The sequence below is a fragment of the Telmatherina bonti genome (assembly GCF_933228915.1).
Source record: "Telmatherina bonti genome assembly, chromosome: 16".
NCBI classification, from domain to species: Eukaryota; Metazoa; Chordata; class Actinopteri; order Atheriniformes; family Telmatherinidae; genus Telmatherina; species Telmatherina bonti.
In genome coordinates this window covers 20166624-20187565 of record NC_136614.1, presented here as the reverse complement: position 1 = coordinate 20187565, position 20942 = coordinate 20166624, and the positions used below count along the sequence as shown (strand labels likewise).

General features: G+C 39.0%; 1 protein-coding gene across 3 annotated transcripts in view; it reads right to left on the bottom strand.

Annotated features, from left to right (window-relative positions):
* Positions 1-1961: 1961 nt before the first annotated feature.
* utrn (utrophin) overlaps positions 1962-20942 on the bottom strand; it is a 180033-nt gene continuing 161052 nt past the window's right edge. For all 3 annotated transcript variants that reach the window (XM_079255303.1, XM_079255301.1, XM_079255302.1), the window contains 7 exons: positions 20127-20192; positions 12512-12673; positions 11521-11758; positions 6839-6914; positions 6453-6536; positions 4979-5004; positions 1962-3231 (listed from right to left, as the gene is read on the bottom strand). In XM_079255303.1, the coding sequence (XP_079111429.1) occupies positions 3223-3231; positions 4979-5004; positions 6453-6536; positions 6839-6914; positions 11521-11758; positions 12512-12673; positions 20127-20192 (661 nt within the window). In that variant the 3' untranslated portion in view covers positions 1962-3222. The remainder of the gene's footprint in view (positions 3232-4978; positions 5005-6452; positions 6537-6838; positions 6915-11520; positions 11759-12511; positions 12674-20126; positions 20193-20942) is intronic.

Sequence of the window (20942 nt, the reverse complement as noted above, 5' to 3'; positions counted from 1 at the left end):
GGAAGAATTTACATTCAAAGTTTGTTCTTAATAACCCTGCCAGATAAGTGATTAAAACAATCAACTAAATAAAGTTCTGTTTAAAAATTACAGGAGAAGGAACTCTGCTCTCAGACACTCAACTCATTTCCACTGATGAAAATCTCTGATCAATTCAAGTGAACCACAGCACAAACAAGTTTACTTTGAATGAAGAAAGCTGCTAAGATGATGAACATATCTTAAAGATAAAGAATATTTCACTCACCTTTTAGCTGCAATGCAAGTAATCAACACTTAAATATAATCAGAGTCTGAATATTCTCACTTAAATCAGGGACCAGTTGGAATCTGCAGGGTTTTTTTTTTTTTTTTTTTTTTTTACCTCAACACACTTTGCTCAAATAAATGGATCATTGTGCAAAACAGTTTTGAATATTTTCATTTAAATCTGGTGTGTTGGAGCAGGGAAGCATCTAAAGCCTGCAGGAGAGCGGTCCCTGACCTTCAGTAAGGGAGGAACATCAAATCAGCTTTTCATAGGTTTGTTGTTTTTCTCTTTCATTTATTGCAGTGTTATTGATGAGGACACACTGACTATCTTACCTCTTTAAAAGGGTTTGTGTAGTTAGGGGGGTTGTCTCTGTGGTCCTACAATAAATAGGAGATTTCTATTCACTGATTGGAGCACCTGGACGTAGTCACATTTAAATGAAAACACAACACAGCAACCCTTAAGATACATTAATATCCCTGAACAAAATAAGCAGGTCCATAAAAGTGACAGAGGTTACATTAAAAACAAACCTTTGTGAAATAAAAAAAAAAAAAAATAAGTAAAAACTCCAGGATGATGCCACCAGGTGGGAAACTGGCAACTATTGGAGTCCTTCAACATCCCCGTGAATACTTCACAAACTGCTCAGAAATTACAGATCTTTCATCTTTACAGTTAAATCATTAAAACAGTTTCTACAGCCACACAAACAGCTCCAGAGTTACTAAGATCCCAATTCGCACGTAGTTTTTGTGTGGAATTTCGTGTGGAATTTAGAATTCCGTGAAGCACGGTTTGGTTTTACTCAGACTGTATATATATTATATTCATATACAGTCTATGGTTTTACTTTGAGTGATTGCGTAAATGGCAGCAGGTGCAAACATGTTGGAGACTCCCCATTTATGAGGTTTTCGCACGTGTCATGGTTTGCAGTTTGGTGACTTTGGAGAGAAAGCAAAACCCACAGCAAAGAACTCTGACTGCAACATAAAGAAACGCAAAAAGGGAGCAAAGTTTTGAAAAAGTTATTGTTGGTAAAACGATGGGAACAGTAGATGAAGTCGGCATATTTAGTAAAGACTTTATAAAGGCATCTGACGGCAAAAAAAATGTGCAAAACGCGTGACAGTGTAGGAGTTACGCACCGTCACCTTAAAAGAAGAAAGAAAACATGAATGAATGACAAGCTTTTGTTTCTAGCGGCCTAAATTATGTATTTATTTTTACCAAGGATTTCATAAATGGATCCACCAATAAGCCAGCTGTCTAAAGCTTTCCAGATGCAACATGGGGAACACATGCAAGAGGTAGAGATGAGGGAGACGATCCCTGAAATAAGTTTTACCAAATAACCTGACCCATAATCTTTCATTTTGCTCTTAAACATTAGGAGTCGCTCACAGTTCTTCTGGTAAATAACAGCTCTGGCCAGATGACAGCTGATAAGTTGGCAGTAAAAAGGCTGATATTAGGATAGAATAGAAAAGTATAGAGTAGAATAGAGTAGAATAGTATAATGATTTTTTTTTAATCAGCAGTACCATAATCTATACTACATTAGAATATTTACAATGTGACACAACCCCTCCAGTGCCAATTGAGCTGCCAGTAAGTTTCTATGAATATGTAAAAAAAAAAAAAAAACAGCCCAGGGGACATATACTTGTTATAAAAATTTTATTTAGAATAAAACAACGTAGCCATAGTACATGTAGTGTGGTCAATCTATTTTACATACCTCAGGAGAAGCGACACAGTTCTGCCACGGTAAGGTTCATCACGACTGTAGTTGTTAAAATCATCACCAACATCATCATCAGTCTAGTCAGAGGAGGTTATAGTAGTTTTGTTCGGCCTCACAAGTTCAACAGGATAGCACAGAGCACAACAACACCACGCAGTTAGGGACCAGTGCTAAAAGCCCAGTGGAAATCCCAGTAACAAATAGAGTGATACTCATCATAATGGGAGGCTAGCTTCAGCAGGCCACAGACCCATTGTGGTACAGTAATAACTTGTTTGTTTTTTCTTTATCAACTTGGTAACTCCCCATTGCGGTGTACACCAATACAGTGAGCCAAAGCTTAGAATGATAAACCAGACTGTTTATGTTTGTAAATGATCACAAGTGTTTTCAACAGGTTCACGAACCACAAAAACAAAACTGTGTCTATGAGTCTGAGGTAGCAAGGCAATCATGGCTTTCCTCTGATTTCTCAACATATATCTCTTAAAAAACAAAACAAAACAAAACAGCTATTCTACATCATGATGACAAGCCTCTTACAAAAACAGATTCAGGACAACTTTAGATTTAAATCTATATTTCTCAAAACATTTCTCTTTATACACAATCGAACTATAATTCACCAGCTCTCCTCCCCGTCTACCACCTGTGGAATGACAAACCGTTTAGGCACAGAAGGGGTAAAGTTATCATCGACAAACTGCAGTTGAGAGAAAATTTGTAAGCGTTTTGATGCTTTAAAGACAGATGCCTGTCAGTCACTCGACTCTCTTTCTCTGGAATTGTGCGTGCTCCCAAACACTTAAAAGTCTGTGGCTACTTTTAAGGACAAATAAGCAGGAGCTACATGGTACTCAGCAGTGGAATGACAAAAAAAAAAAAAAGTAGCTATTTTCAGTTAAGATTAAACCCAAAAACTGATGATAAATCCCAAACCAGTCCTTGGAAAGAAAATATGAGAGACTATACAAAGCCTGTGGCCATATATTCATCTGCATGTCTAAAGAAAGAAAAGAAAATACTGACAAATGTTTTCATCAGATCAGATACAATCTACAATTGTTAAAATGTACAATTTGCATAGTACAAGACAAGGTGGTAAAACTAGTTCAGTTGTCTGCTCCTGTGCATCTTTGGGATTTCGGGTCTGGGAACTGTTTGGGAATGGTCTTGCACTCATGTGGGCACACACACACAGTCCATCTGGGGCTGGTCCTCACATCATCTGAAAGAAAAATAATAAAAAAGGAAAGTTCACCAGTCTGGGATACACAGAACAGCTGAAGTGGGTTTCTGTGCTGATACCCATTAAAAGTTGGAACAGTGCAGCAAGTGAGCACGCTTCATTTCTCTTCATCGACATCACTGTGTGATAATGAGAAGTTTGGGCAAAATAATCTAGTTTGAAAGCTGGTAAGTGGACTGCAGTGCCTCAAGCTAGTTAGAGTCCATTAGGAACGTAGTGAGGAAGATGAGGAGGAGGAGGAGGAGGAGGAGGAGGGTGTGGATGAAAACATAGTTGTCCAGTTAGAATTTAGCTTCAGACTTGCGCACCAAAGCTTTTATGTTACAGTCGAAAGAAAAAAAAAAGGACAGTACGATGTGAAAGGATGAGAATAGTTCAGATGTGAATATTTCTGCAGATTCTAATGACCAACTTTCAGCAGGTTTTGTTTGTGTGGCACGAAATAAGATTCAATAAATCTGCCAAAGCAATATCTGTGTAGCGACTACCTGCTCTGTATTGATGAGCAGAAGCCGTGGGTTCAGATGTCAAATGGGTGCTCATTTTCTTCACGGAATTCCCTGATTTTGATCATATTCATTGCTGATACCAGAGCCGGATAACAGCGGCCGCTGGCTCGGTATAACTTCTCTTGACTGGCGTTTATTAAAGAGTGGAAGCTCTTGGTTTTCCTGACTCACTGAAAAAACGTTTGCAAGTCGGAATTTATGGCTTGTAATCTCAGTGTCTGCATTGCTTTACACATGACATGTTTACTTGGCTGGTGTAGAAAATAAAAAGGGCAAAGAAAAAACATATCAACTGACTGAACAAAATCTGCAGGTCAAGCTGAAAACCATCCAATTGATCGGTGCATTCAATGAAATTAGCAGTCAATATCCAGTTGATTCAGTGATGCTCACAAGATACTTGCAGACATACAGCTGACAACATATTTAATGAATTTTTTGGATTCCGTGATCCTTTTAAGATGATATTTCACCCCTTTATGACAACATATAAAGCAATTAAATCTGAATGTTTTCACAGAAAACAACCTGTTCAATGTGTTCCTCTCTTCCTTTCCTTGGTACATAAACAACAGCTTCATGAATGCAGAAAGAACTTCTATAATAGATGGCAATCCTGTGTGTGCACCGAAAGCAAAGATGGCACAGGAGTGTTATAATAAACCTGATCTGACTCAGTGTTGAGAAAATCAGAGGAAAAAGATGCATCCGTGCAAAAACTACTACAAATAGTTGAAAAGCAGGTAGTTGTTTTCATTGACATGTAATAGTTTAACTTGTGTAGAGAAAGACAAGTAGATGCATTGAAAGGATGAACACAGCAGTCTAAAGGCAGCATGGCAGGGTAAATAATTACAGCAAGCAGGAGGCAAAAGCTTTCACAAAGCACCCGTCTATAAAAGCACCTTGGCCTCAGATGAGGGAGAATGAGATGAGGTGTTAATGATAATCCCCAGAGATCCATTAGCCACCTTTTCTCACCGGCCACCTGATACAAAGTAAGGGGTACAGCGAGGGCGCTGCTTTGTGGCACTGGCTGTAATTACCTCTAAAATGCACTCTGTTCCAACTTCTCACTTACCCCAATTAATAAAATACACACATTCACATCCACACACACCAAAACAAAACAAAAACTGACAGTGAAGCAGTGAGAACCAGCTGCAGACCCATTTACAGTTTGATCCGCCTGAAGGAGAGGAAGAATCTCGTCTTACCTGTGGTCTTGTGGAGAGGCTTGGAGCTGTGGGTGACAAAACAAAGAGAAGTTTAAAACTTGGACTTCTCAGTTCAGCTGTGGTTTTTTTTATAGGTCTATGCTGAAGCATCTGCCTCTGGGTGCCTCCCACATGCTCGCTCGCTCGCTCGCTCGCACGCACGCACGCACGCACGCACACGCACACGCACACGCACACGCACACACACACACACACACACACACACACACACACACACACACACACACACACACACCCTCCTATCTGCTGCTGCAGAGCGGTGGAGTTACCAAAGTTAAATCACGCTGAAGCAACATCAAGATTAGAATGGATTTTTAACTAAAGCCCTGGTAGGAGTTTCACCTCAAAACGCTGAATATAATTTTAAGTTCGGGTGCTGCGGTTCAATGTTCGACCATTTTTATTTGTGCTTCTCGTTTGATTAACATCCTCAGAGGAGCGTGTTATTTTAAACTCGGCTAAAATGAGTAATGGAGATCTAAAGTTTTTCCCGATTAAAGCAAACAGCAAATTTAAATAAGAAGGACATTAAAACTGCTGAGCGCTGCATTTTAAAGACCTGTGTCTGAGGTCACGCATCACAGGAGCACAGAGGAACCTGGATTTCATGCATAAAGCTTCAGAAAGCTCACACTGTGCACCACTTCCAGTCAAATGTAGTTTTGAGCTCCAACAGTGTGAATATGTGACATAGTGGGGGAAAAAAGCAACACTTCCTCCACTGCCTAATGTTCAGTTTATTTCTATATATATCTATTCACCTGGTAGACATAATGTACATAAGGCTTAAGATCTTACTAAGTTACTGTGAAGATGTAAAAAGTAAACAGCAGCAAATTTTAAGGCTTTCAACAATCAGTTCCTGAGTAGAAATGAAGCTGCAACAGCTAAACAATAATACACACACAGGTATGACTAATCTAAATACATTCAGGCTGCTTGTTTTAGACTGTTGGTTGTTTATGAGGAAGGATTAAATCACAAGTTTGAACACAATACGATAACAAGGTGATTCAATAAGCAACGATCTGATGTTTGCCACAGTACATGTTAATCTAATATGATTCAGCAGGCAGCCATTAATACAAGATATCACATGCTGATTTAAACACAACCACGTCTTTTCATGTCAAATCACTAAAAAGCACAAGAATGTTGTTTGGTATTTTTAATCCTGAGTTCAATCAGACATCGATTCTTTAACCAAAAACCGACTATGATGCGTTATTTATATGCAGATTTATATAGAGCTACTGGCTCTCTGATCAGTCCATCCTGGTAAGGATGTACATGTTCCACGCAGGATATTTTTCCCCCAAATCATTAAAAATACCAATATTTAGTCTGCAAAACATAAAGACGATGAATGAATAGCTAAAGTAACTGATATGCTGTATTCTGCTGACCTTTGACCTCTTGCTGAGGCTGAGAGAGGACGGATTGGGAAACTTACGACTGCTTGCAGGGAAGGAGTTGTTAATCTGTTCCATTACATCTGCCAGGTCCGAGCTGGTGTTGTGGGGGTCCAGTAGCTCATCTGAACCCACACACACACACACACACACACACACACACACACACACACACACACACACACACACACACACAGACACACACACACACAGAGTGAGATTAATTTTCAGTTACTGGACGCATTTTAACATGACTCCACTGAGCAACAAGTTTCTCCACTTTCTGTCTTGTAAGAAACCATTTTAGTTTTAGTGTAAAATCTGTAAAAAAAAAAAAAAAAAAAAAAAAAAAAAGCACCTTCAAGGTGAGACACAGAGTGGGAATGTGTGTGTCTGGGGTTGCAACTCTTCTTGTAAAGTGCATCACCTGAGTTTTCAGAAAGTGGTCCTTGATTTTGCACAGCGGGTGAGGATGCTCCGTTTACCCTCGAGTCCACCTCCGGCTGAGGGAAGCACAGAAAACCAGATAGGAAGGGGAATAAAAAAAAAAAAAGGGGGGGGGGGGGGGGGGGGGGGGGGGAATTAAATCACTATAACCATTATTCTGCGTCATGGCAACAGCAAAATTAAAAGTGCTTCACAGCGGCAGCAGAAACCGTCAGAAAGAAAGAAATTCTTCAAACCACAATCCTGCCAATGTGTAAAATTGACAACAGTTCGGCTCACAAAGAGCTTCCAGGACATTTTCTGTGTGTGAGTGACAGAAGTTTCTAGAATATGATGAAAGATTAACATGGAAGATATGACGCTCAGCCAAAATATATTGCAAGACTTTTGTGCCCTCGCTGAAAGCAACTATATGAAAATTTAATAGCTCTCCTTTAATACTCCCAACTTTTTTTTTTATTTAGCTTGAAGCATTTGAAGATCTGCAGATAGCAAATAAACAAGTCCTGCAATAACCGTAAAGACTGTGTGTTTTTAAAACAGTGTATTTTCTGAGAATAAAGAGATTTCTTTTGCAGCTTTTCCACTGCCGTCCTCACACTGACGTTGATGTAAACACTAATGTTCACTTCTGCCTCGGCCTGCAGTGAGACTCAAAGTGCTGTGAACATCCCTGCAAACTTTGCTGCAGGGCAATGGAAGAGTTGAGCTGCAGACGGAGATTCTCAGGCAGACTAATAATCTAGTTTGTCATTGCTAAGATTAATAAGCATCGTCAATAAATACTTCAGATTGTAGTTGGGTCTGAAAAGACTGATGAAACAAGCTACTTTTTAAATCTCCAGCAGCAGAAGCTTCCTGTCCAGGAACATTTCCAGCAGAATCTCTCATTCCTTTCAGCTTTTCAGCTCCAAAAAAACCAAAGAAATCTTGCTCTCTCGCCTCCACTAATACCTACAGTTGTGGTTTTCTGCTCTTTCATCTCATGTTGCCATTAGTGCGAGTAAAGGTTAACGTGTTGGAAATGTCCCCAGATGACAACGGCGATCTCCAGGTTCATCTTAGAAGAGCTGAGGTCAGGGCTTTGGTCAGCCTTCAGGAGTGTGAATTTAATGCGTGTCATCAAGCAGGCTGAGTTTATTATTCTGGTGCTTGGCAGTAGCTTTGCTGCAGCTCATGGAAAGACATGCTGACACATCTGCAGGTCCTCAGGGACCCAAATGTCAGACAACACAAGCTTTTATCGAGCGGGGATGGGTTTTTTTTTTTTTTTTTGGTTTTTTTTCATGTGCACAGGTAGTTGTGCAAACATGTTTGCATTTTATTTGTTTTTAGATTCAGCACCACTAACTTTATACTTCAGGAAGTAAAAACCTCAATGAGTCTCCAGCTAAAGTCAAATCAGGAAAAGATGTATTTTCTTAAAGTGCGTAAAGCCTTAAGAGGATAAGGAATTCGGCTAAACGGGGTGTGTTTAAGATAAGCCGAGTTCAGTTTTGAAACATCTTTGCATCACTTGAATCATGTCTATAATAAGTGCTACCACCTCCAGTTCATGAACTGTTATTTTACCTGTAACCTTTCAAATATTTATGTAACAATGCAGCATTTTTGCTGCTTCCTGCTATTCTGTCCTGAGTTATTACCATGCTTCCAGCTCCACAGCCCCCAGACAGCCAGTGCCTGCCCAAGTTCTTCTCTGTCTGATTTGTTGGCTCCATGTTTGGATAGAGGCTTGTGCATTCTCATTATGCTCAAACAATCCAACTTCAGTGAGCAATTAGGAAGTTATTGATAGAGAGACTGGAGGACGGACGTGGGATGGAATAGTAATGCCGTCGTCCTGCTTGAATCTGAGAGTCGATCAGTTTTTATTTAAAGTTTAAAAACCGAATTAGATATTTTACGTGGATGCTGGAGTTAATAATTACAAGTATATATCCATGCTGATGTTTTGAACTTATTGGAAGTAATCTGTGTCGGTGTTTTACTTATATAATTAGTTGTTTTTTCCTGTCTTAAATTAATGAGTTGCTCTGAGACATCCCTGCCAGCTGGTGTGTGAGTCTGAACTGTGATGACTACCCTGTTGCTTCTCAACAACACGCCTAATGAACTAAATGGGGAGAATAAAATTCATATCAGACTTGCATGTGTGCTGTGTTCAAAGGAGACTAAGGATGTAAAAATTCTAATTACTCTGAAGAAAAGTATTAATTTCACTGGAGTACGAGAAAAATTCTGACTAAATATGGATTGAAAACTGGCTTGCTGCAAATGATCTAATAATGGTCTAATGGTATTATGGTACCCCAGATTGTACTACACCCCCTCTTCTATGTACTGTACTTTAATATTAAAAAGTCAGAACACAGCAAACATGCAGTTTCAGTTTGTATTTGCAAAATCTTGCCAAAACTTGTTGTTTTCTGTCTGCAAAAGACTAAACTTCCAACTTTTTATTCAAGCTGGGGACTAAGTATCTTACAGATGGGAACAACTCAGGTACTTTATGCTGCTGCGATATCAGAAGAAAAGGAAACTCACACAGTGTTATTCTGCTCTTGGTAAAATCCAATATTTATAAAGAAAATTAAGTTTAAGCTTCGCCACATAACACCATGACTGTTGAAGTACATTGCAAAAGATGCTCTGGTGGAATTAAACCACACTGGTTATGAGAGTTTAGATCAGGGGTCGGCAACCCAAAATGTTGAAAGAGCCATATTGGACCAAAAAAAAAACCAAAAAACAAATATGTCTGGAGCCGCAAAATATTAAAAGCCTAATATAAACCTTATCATGAAGGCAACACGTGCTTTATGTATCTATATTAGCTATATTAGCCTACTATCAAAATGACTAAGTTAGCTACAAATACATAATGAGCCTTAATGATAAAATGTTTATTTTCCCCACTGCGCATCCTGCAGAGAATGACGCACTATGTGATTACTCTGTTGTACGATGCCGTCTCTTGTTTAACTTCATTACTATATTAATGAATTATGTTTCGTTGCTTTGATGAAATAAAAAAATGCAATATAGAAATTTGATTTTTTTATGTCATTTTTATTTTGAGGATTTGAAAAAAAAACAACAAAATGGAATGTGCATAACATGCCCCTTATCAACAAACAGAGCGCAATAAAACGCAGCCTGCATTTATAAAAAATAAACCAATAAATCAAATTAATACAGTTTGATCACTGTGCAAATGCCAAGCAAGTCGGTGCAAGGGTAAAACGCAGCAGCATCTTCTCTTTAGACACGCAACCAACGCAGCTATCCTCCGACCTGAGCACCATTTCGTGTCATTCCAGATATATACTGACAAAAATCAGAAATCATTTTATAAAAACATCCACTCTGTTCCTCAATATGTGTCTTTGAAGGATTATGTTCTTACCCGTTTAATGTGACTTCTGTTGTCGGACATCACTGGTCAGCTTCTCAACATCGGACATGTAAAATGTAAGTTGTGCTGAATTAATGTCCTTGATTTGCTGATCGGTGATGTTGCCGCCATTTTAATGGTCCTTTCCTTCACTGTCTTAGCGGAGAGGGGCATGTCTTTGATTTTCTGTATTATCTCGGTTTAGTTTTTGAAGTCTGGAAATACGTGTCCTGATATGTTGATGACTGACTCCTTCATGTAGTCACCATCTGTGAACGGTTTTCTACGCTTTATTATCTCCCGGGTTGCATCTAAACTTGCAGCAGTAGTGGAGTTTGGAGATGCAATCCACTTAAATCTATTTTTGCGCTTCTCTAATTTCTCCAGATGTAGCATGCTTTCCCTGGAAATGTCTTTCCACATTACTCTTTTTGTTATTTGACAACTTCTCGCTACAGAGCAAATATTCAGGCAATCCTTCCACATTGGCAATGAATGCAAATGATTCGGTCCAAGAAAACGTTGAATCCTCTGTTCTCCTCGGTTATTTTTCTCTTTTTCCCTTTGGGATCCACGGCGCATCACGCAGCCCCGGTTTGTTTACAACAGCCACCTGCCTGGCATCCCGCCCTGCTGATAGGCTATGTGTGTCGCAGGCTTTGACGCAAATCTTCCTTGACAGAAATGTTGAAATTTAATATTTATTCTACACATTTTTACAGCATTGGAAAACGTTAAGAATGTTGTTGTCATGTTTGTCCTCCTACAGAACCAGATCAAAACAAAAATATATATCTTTTTCCATTTTTTTTTAAAAAACATTTTTGAAAAAGCTCCAGGGAGCCACTAGGGCAGCGCAAAAGAGCCGCATGCGGCTCTAGAGCCGCGGGTTGCCGACCCCTGGTTTAGATGATTACTTGTTCTCTAAAAGAGGTTGAAGTTGAACAATTTAAAACCTTAAATCAACACATAATTTACCGCTCCACCACAATCCTGCTTCTATAACTAGCATTGTAATTAAAGTACATAGGAAGAGAATAAAATGAAGAAATTGAATGATTTAAAGTTTGTGTTTAAGGTAAAACTATTTGATTAGATTTTGTTCTCCTCAAACTGGCTTTGTTTGGGTTGCACTCCTCACTTCTGAACTGTTTATGTGTGTGTTTTGACTGCTACTCTTTGTGAAAATAACTTCTCCTCTCTATGAAAACCTTAAGAATTTGGGAACAAAGCTGACCCACAGTGTAGCGTAAGAGTTGCGTCACCTGGTGCAGTAGCTGTCGAAGGCGGTGAAGCTGAGACTCCAACTGTTTGTTGTGTTCCTCCAGGATGTGCATGCGAGCCTCCAGTCGGCCTTTGTGTTGTCGAAGCAGCTTGGCTTCAGCTAGTAGGTCAGCCTCGTCGGGGTGAGCAGAAGGGCCCTCCGACTCCCAGGGGCTTCCTGGAGTTGTCCCTCGTTGGCCATGCTGCTCCTTCAGCTGCTCGTACTCCCTCTGCAGCGTCCTGGGGGAGGAGGGTTAGAGGCAAAACTAGAATAAACAAACACCCACAGATTCTTCCATATTCAAGGCAAGTTATCATTTCACCCAGCTTCACACCCAGAAGGTTGTTTACAGCTTTCTCTATCCGTCATTCAGAACATTAAATAAATTATTACATGTGTACAACATAATTGCTATTATCCATGAAAGACTCAAACATTTTTCAGCAGCTTCATTCTGAGCATCACAGTGGGGTGCCACCAGAAAATCCCTGACTCCTATCCATCCCCGCTGTCTGCTCTTACAGTAAATTTGTTAGAAAAGTGTATTGAAGTGGATAAACAAACAAAGGAACTTCCCCTTCCCCACCACCACCAAATCTCCTGCCTCAGTCTCTCCATCTTGGTGCAGAACCACAAGCTGCAGAGCTTTTCTTAAGAGTCTGGCAGTCAAGCGCTCACTCTTCTTCCAGTCTGGATGTTCTATATGTTGGCGTACTCCTTGTTAAATCATTTCAGCTGAGTTACTGAGGGTGCAAAAAGCATCTCCACAACAGTGGATTTTGCAGTCATTCTTTTCTCTAAGCCATCTGTATTTACAGCTAATAAGCTGTGAATAAAAAGCCTTATTTTGAAAAATAAATGTCAGGAAAATATTCTTTTCTGGATATTTAAATTCTACCAACTTCTTATTTGCCTGCAATAACAGCTATTTAAAGAAAAAACTACTCAAGCACAAGCATTATATTCCTGTGTTTGACATTTCTAATGCTGACCTCTGTTCCTCCTCCAAACGAGCAATGATCCGCTCCAGCTCGCCCCGCTCCTCCCTCTCCACAGCTTGTAGGATCTGGGCAGGACTCTGCGGCTGGCTGCTCGGAGAGCCCTCTCCTCCCAGAGTCTGGCAGTACTGAACGATCAGGGCATGCTCATCATCCCTGAGGAAAATGTAGAGGAGATGAATATGTGATGAGAAAACACCCGAAGCATCATGTCTCAGTTGCCCTCTGCTCAGTGAGAGCGCTCTGACCTAATGAACAGTGCACAATGGAAAAAATGTGGTCGGGCTTTTAACATAATTATCACACCGACTTGAATCAAATGATCATGCTTGAAATTGTTTTCAGCAAATGCTGGGAAATGAGGGATTTCAGTGTTGGAAATGTGAAAGGAGGGTGAGACAAATATAATTTTTTCCTTTCAGATGGCACGGGGCACATCCTGTCCTCCACAGCATCCACCATACAAACACCTTTAAATCTCTTCATGACTGTTTTACAAAAAGTCTATACTTTTATTCAGCTACTTTCATGCACTTGCGTCCACCCATCCATTCATGTACAGTATCTAGCCATCTGTCCATCATCCATCCATATGTTTATCTATTTACCATCTATGTTCCCAGAGTCCTAATGTTAGCAGTAATACCAACAGTGACCTTAATATTTCTATGAATGATCTGTAGCCAATGTGATTAATAAAGACTAATGAGAAATATGTCCTTTCTTAGGTTCATTTAGGTCATACACAGTCTGCATATCCTTTAGACATTGTACTGCAAACACACTTTTGTGATGTAACCCTGTAATCCAGAGACACGGAGCAGTCATGGAGCAGGTGAAGCAGTTAATCCAAATATCTCATCTAAATGAGACAAACTGCTGTGATGTTTAATGGTCCCCTGCTTGAGCGCTACAATCCCTGGTTGGACACAGATGTGTCAGCCTGGACTGTCTGATTACTGAAATATCAGAGCCTGGCAGACAGATGAAAAGATAAGGAGGGAAAAAGAGAAACGACTGCTGTCATGTCGCTTTATGAGTGTTTTTTTGGTCCGTCTCTTTATGTAACATCTTACTGATAGAAAAAGAGGTGGCAAAGCTCACCAAAGTTTGGCTGCAACTTTTATTCTACAGCTAAAGAAGAGCAGAATGGAGGAAAAACATTGCAAACACTTTTTAAATGGTTTAATCATTAAAAAAAAGACTAAAAAGGCTGAGAGAATATTACAACTTCCTAAAACCTACTAGAACTACTTTAGATGCTCAGTAAAGTGTAATAATCATTCGAACATGTTGATCATAAATACTTTTTGTTTTTTTTGTTTTTTTAAATAAATAGCCACCAGTTTTAGTTATAACACAATTCACACACAAAGCATTTATTAGTTATAAAACAAAACATTCAAATAGGCAATAAGCAAAATGATTCACATTTTTGTCTCCAACAGATTTGATTTAATAAAGTTTGTATTTTGGCACAGGGGAGGCTTGTTTTACTTGCTCTTTCAAGTGTCTTTTTATCTTTGCATTGTCACCATTTCCCCATTTCCAAGAAATAATTATGATATGATTGAGGTGGTAAAACCAGGGAAGAATAATAGTTAAAATGCCAGTGTTCAAGAATACATTTTTAGTTATAGTAAGATCTATAAATGTAAAATTCTCATGCCAGACTCTACAACACCCAGGATGGTAATCTAGGTAAATAAACATATCGCTATGATTTTATTGGCAATAAATTATAAGCTAGTAAAATATACTCATATGAAGATGTTGCCAATCTAAAATGTCTCAAGTTCTACATACAGCACCCTCTAATTCTGATCAATCAGTGTTCAGCCCATATTCCGAATTCTATTATCACTGCATGCATAATGAAAGAGGGAACAAATAGGAAGCTTATTCTTTCTTAGAGAAGACTGCTGTTACACTGTCATGACCCTGGACTGAGCGATTAGAAAGTACCCAATGAGAGGCACAAAGGAGGTGGTTTTCACCTCATTTCACATCAAAATGAACAAAGAGCTAAACCAGGAATACTTCCTGTGTGTGTGTGCATCCACATCTGCTTTTATGTTAAATTATTAGCAGGACAGATTACAGACATGACATGAACCGTCTCTGTGGTAAAAGTTATATTTTTATGGATTTATCGCCTGTCATTTGTGGCTTCCTTTCAACTTTTTAACAATTTGCTTTAAATTGCAATATTTTGTCTTTTTTTAAGGTTTGTAAATTTTGTTGTGTTTTTTTTTTTATATGAATTTATGATTTTGGAGTTGTCAACAACCAGCAAAGTCAGTTGACTGGCTCAGCTGGTGTTGTTCCAACATGTACAAATACTAACACACACATACACACACATATATACATATATATATATATATATATATATATATGTGGAATGCGAGCATGCTGTCACAGGACAGCCAGGGATGAAGAAAGCTTTGTCTTCCACAGAGAAACTTGAAAATTGGTGGTAGCTTTGTCTTCTGGGGCCGGGGATGAGGATCCTGCACAAACTGAGTGACCAATTAAGCAGGTTCCTGGCAACTTGATGTTTCGCAGGAGGAGCCCAGAGGACAGCAGGGGCATCATTACATGGGAAAATGGAGACTATTGGGGGCAGATCTGCCTTTCACTGAGCTGCTATGAGAAACTTGGGAAAAAAAGAGATACTACAAAAGGCTGGAGATTTGCTGAGACGACGGAAGGAATGAGCATGCAGGAGGAGAGCATGGGACTGGTGCTGAAGAGGAATTAACAGTGAATAATTGTGAGGTTATTAGTTTTCGATGGCCGCTATGCATTGTGAATTTGAGCATTGTGCTGGGTGAGGGTGAGTGGAGGACATGCCTGAGGGGACTTTTCAAGTTTTTACTTAACAACAATAGTCTTCAGGCTTGATGCCTCGCCAACATATCACAAAGCAAGCAGCTCCTCTCAAGCAGAATACCGCAACTGTGTCAGCTCAAGAGAGGAACGAGGAGAGATAAAGACAGAAACAGGAAAAGGGAACCAAAGGAATCAAGGATGCCAGAGGAAAAGAAAGGAAACTGGAGGCACCAATTTTTTCTTCCTTTTCATTAAAACCTTGTTCTCTCTGTGTAAAGTCCTCATTTACTGGGGTTGTACAGTCTACAGACTGCTTAAACTGAAGGCTGACAGGACTCAAAGATGGAACATGATTAGTAAAAAAAAGAAAAAAAGGGGGGTGGGGCAATGAGCTGGGATGAAACTGGATTTAATTGTGAAGGGTGTTGGAAATTAAAGGAAGAAGGGCAAGAACAAAGGCTGAGAGAAAGTACAGCAGTGGTGTTAGACTGGGAAGTAAACAATAAGCTGGACAAATAAAAAAAAAATAAAAAAGGGAAGATGTCCTTTTCACACTTCAATGACATTTGTGAGGATCAATGACAGCATTATGCTTTGGCTGGAGGTCAGAGAAAATACGTGCTTTTTAATTAAGGATTATCTTGTAGACAGAATCAACACAAAACAAAAACTGACCCAGAGGTGTCGACATGCACACAGTTACTGGTTTCACTGTACAGCTGACGTCAGAACAAACCAGTATTGAATGATCTGAAAATACTAATCAAAAATCCAAAAACAACAATATACTACCTTCAAAGTTCAATGCTTTTATTCCAAAGTCAGTAGAATATCAACCCATAAACCTTTTGTGAAACAATCAATGCATTATTCTTTCAATTATACGACATAAAATTGAATGAATTAGTCATTTATAAATGAATCCAAAATGGGTCAAAAGCTATTTATATCCAGAAGCTGTTAGGAAGTGAGAACCAGCGTTATATAAGCTTTTGCTGCTACAATCTCTTTAGTTGATCTTTTATTTACTCTTCATTGTTTTGTCTTATACGTTTTGTATCTGTCTCCATTGGAGGGACAAATTAAATAAATTTTCAATTTTTGCATTTTGGAATGCCACAAACATCAATTCACCGCTAATGTGATGGATGTCTGCCTGCAGCCGTTCTCTCTGAAGGACTGTTATGAAACGCACAGCAGGGTTCACCTCCAAAGACCTTGTATGTGCAGTGGGGCTTGAATGATTTCTCACTGCAGCTCTTTTTGTGTCTTCTCTTACTGGTGAACTTGGAAACATTAAAGGTAGCCGGGGAGATTCTGGAAAAACCGTTTGAGTAAGCTACATTTTAAAATTAATTTAAAAGTCCAAACACCGTTCTTCAGATTCCACCTGAAGGAAGGTTTAATCCAGATTTTATTGACATAATTAGCTGGCTTCAATCTGATTGTGAAGGCGATTTAAAGCAATATACTATAAAAATGCTTCTGGAAAAAGCCTCCTGCTCGACCTTTAAAATGAACTTATGTGGGGAAATAAAAGGGTTATAATGGTTATAATCCACTCTGGGTTTCTTCAGAAGTTCACACAGGTGCTGGGAGAGCAACAATGGCCTACAATAGACCCTTTTCGAAGTCAACTTTGTGACTTGTCAATGCGTGAAAGTAAATGTGTAAGAGTGCATTAGTTCCTTCCCGTGTCTCCGTAAGAGGTGACCAGCAGTCACAGCAGCTTTTTGCCTTTTTATTGTGAGGTCACATTGCTCCCTTCCTGGTCCAGTGCTCTGAACCCCAATATTCCCCATCCAGAGTCTAGCTACTGATTTAATTCACCACAAAAACTGCATCTGGGGCTTCAATGCATTAAAAATGTGCTTTAAGTAAATAAGTGATGTGGTGAACAACAGCATCCTTTGTCTTTGAAGTCCGGGTGTTAGTCTGATGCTCCATGCTGCTTAAAAACAGCCACTTTTCACTAAGACATGAAATAGAAAAGCACATTAGCAGTTCCATTTAATGACTTTCATTCAAATGTTCTTGTTCTTAGATGATTGAGCTCCGATCTTCACATTTACATCAATGTTATAGAAAACAAATATCAAAGAAAAGACGCTGGTGGAAAAGTAAGCCAACACATCTGATTATATTCCAAATGTTTTTTTTGTTTTTTTTGTCTGCTGTTAAACCCATTAGCCTTCCTCAAACCATCATCTTCCTCACCTCATTAGTGCTATGCAGACTTCCATGTGGAGCATCAGTGTGTTTTTTTTTGTTACCCCTTCTTTAGAGGTGGCAGATAATGGCTTCCTTTCTCAAAAAAGCCACAGTACAGAGAAAAAAGGAAAATATAAAGAGGCATGGTGATAATGTGTTTGCGCCGCATCCACATCCGTTTCCATCCCCCGCAGAACACCAGAAATGTTTGTCTTTCTATTCTTCTGGCTGACAAGTTATCAACTAAAAATCAACAGGGGTGGACAGCTTCCAGAAATCTTCAGCTGAACACTTTGCGAGTTAAAAAAGCTTTTCTAAATGCTGTGATGGATTATGATGCACCAGCAGCACAATAAAGCAGAGTTTCATTTCATCCTGGCTGAAAAGTCTGGAAGGTTTTTACCTTCTTCCCAAGTGACTTTCCACTGTGCTGATGGGAATACTTCGTTAAAAGAATTTCCTTTTTAGAAATCTCAAATCTATACCAATTTCTTTTCACACAACAGGCTGGGAGCGTTTCTACTCTCCAGGTGCACACAGCTCGCTGCTTCTAAAGCACTTGTGAGTAGTAGGTTTCTTGGCTTTCTGCTACCTGAAATAGTCATCAACATCAGAAGAAAATTATTATCAGTTTTATGTGCTTTCATGTGCCCAGATTCCCTTTACACATGGAAGCATACGTCCAAATCTATCGTTTCCTAAGGCTGATGACTTGGGGAAATACTGATCTGAAAGGTTTTTCTTCTTTTTAACAAAATCCAGTTTAATTCAATTCAGCTATATTTGTATAGCGCCACTTCACAGCAGTGTCGTCTCAGGGTACTTTACAGCCACATCAGTTTGAGAAAAATTCATAATAAATAGCCGAGTAAAAAAACCCAAAAAAAACCCCCAACAACCTGCATTGAATCTTGACTTTGCAATGGTCAACAAAACAACAGTGACAAATGTCTGCTCATCCATAAGGATGTGCATGACTGTTCAAATGTACATGACTTGTGTGCCTGGACACTGAGGACATTTGAACCTCGAGAGCCCTGATTTCCCTGATAAGAAATTCTAAATATGAAGCTTGATTCAATTTCTTCAACTTGAATTATCTCTTGTAAATAGAGACACCTTCTTACAAATCATCAACTCAACTGCTGAAGCTGCTGATCTGCTTTTTATTTGATTTCGTTGAAATGCTTTGTCCTGTTTTCATCTCCGATTGCATGTAATTTTCACTAAACCCAAGAAAAGCAATCTGTTGTATTACAGTGAAAGGTTAACAAAACATGTGGTGCTACATGTGTCTCAATGAAACAATCTCACAAACATGAGCAGAAAACCTCTTGGATAAGAATGAATCGTTTTTGGGAGACAGCTGCTCATCTGATGTTATGCATTACTAAAGCTAATACATTTCCTAATATGTCTTGATTTTACATGTTTTGAGATTTTTTTCTTTAATCTTCTGACGAGTTGGTTTCACATTTAGAAAAAACATTTTGGCTCTGAATGCAACAAAACCAGTCAAATGAATCTTTCTCAGCTGAATTAACACAGCAGGAGTTACGTGTAAAAATAACTGCCTGATTACACAGAGTTTTAAGAATCTGGCACTCTGAAAAAGCATCAGAGCTGAGATTTATCCCAAAGGACAACACATATAAACTTATCATCCAGTTCAGTAACAGTCTGCTCTAATGGTAATCATTTAGGAGGTAGGTATAATATTGATTAATAACAATCCAAGACCCGACACAAAAAAAAAAAGGGAAGAAATGACCTATGACGATTTTGAATATGAATGTTTAATTTTAGAATCACAATCAGAAGCTTTTATTGTCACAGAACCAGCATCCCAGGACAACGAAATTACTTCCACTACAACCTGTCCAAACAGGATCAGGCAGACTGAGGCAGCAGCCATGTGAGTAGTGCACCTATTTGAGCCTTTAACAAAAAATACTAATAAATTAAAACATTTTTTATGGATATTTACTCACTATCACCATGTGATATGGCAAAATTCTTACAGTGTAATCTGCTGCTTCTTGGTATCTATCATGGGGAAGATGGCAAGTATCCAATTGTGCTCAATGGGATTTTGAGTTTTTGCCATAAAGTGATGCCAATTTAGAACCCGTATGTATCAAATATGTGACATATTTAGGGCTCTATTGGGTTAGGATGATGACTTTAAAAAGTCAAACATAATATAAACACTGTATTACACTGGCAAGTGAGGTGGGAATCTCAAACCTGAATGCAGAGGTGAAAACAGGGTCACACTGCCATGTGACATCTTGAGATCCAGATAAAACACAGATGAAGCTGCTTTGTGTTTAATTCTCCTTGTAAACAATGTTTAATACACATGATTGCATGGGCATTAGTTCTCAGAAAATAGGCTTTCAATCCAAGCTAAAGTGAGATATTCCCAACAGAATCCAATGGGAAACCAAAGTGTAACATTGTGAACAAGAACTGATTCATTGAAGGAACCCCGTCCTTCAGTTTGTGTAAACAGTGTTTGATGGAAACATGTAGTCAAGTGTGAAAAATGTTAGTGACTTACATGCTTCCTGTGGCTGAGCTGCTGTCAGTGGGCAGGGAGCCATTGGAGCGTTCCATCTGAGCCAACCTGAGAAATAAACCATCATCCGTGAGAGGGTAATTTTAAACTAAAAGTACTTAAAGGCTGCTGGTGCCTCATTAATATGCATAGTACCAGTGTCAACAAATGAGGACATCAACATCACAGTAGGACACCAATTAAAATTTAAAGCATGGAGTGAAGTCTCCAAGTGTAATAAATGACCCAAAAAGAGATCGAAGCAGTTATGAGAAAACTTAAAAGATTGTATGAGCTTATGGATCAACCGCCTACAATCTTGTATATGTGCATAAACAGTGAAAAGTGTGTGTAGACTAATATACATGACAAAGATGTGTAGCAGTGTTAGTCTAACTGACCGTCAGGAAAACATTTTATGTTACTGCTATGATTCATAATCACTGATCCACTCAAAGCAGGCGCGCTGATGAGACTGGTTCCGAGATCACAGCCTGCATTCGGTAAAGCCTGTTGTATAAAGGCAGGATTGTCTTATAAATTATGAGTATGATCCTCACACTTTCGTTGTGAAATTGAGCTACGGTGGGGTATGATTTAAGGTGGAACTTGAATTTTTAAGTTAACTGTAGCTTTTAATTTATTTTATTGCACATCTCTTCGCTGAAACATCATTTTCAGCATTGGTGACGACATTTCCTCACATTTGTTATAGCCGGGGGTCTAATGTGTCTTTGTTGATGACAAGCTGTAGCTAGAAACACTGAGCAAAGGTTAATAGTGTGTATCAGGTTTAAAGTTACGGGCAAGATAACACAG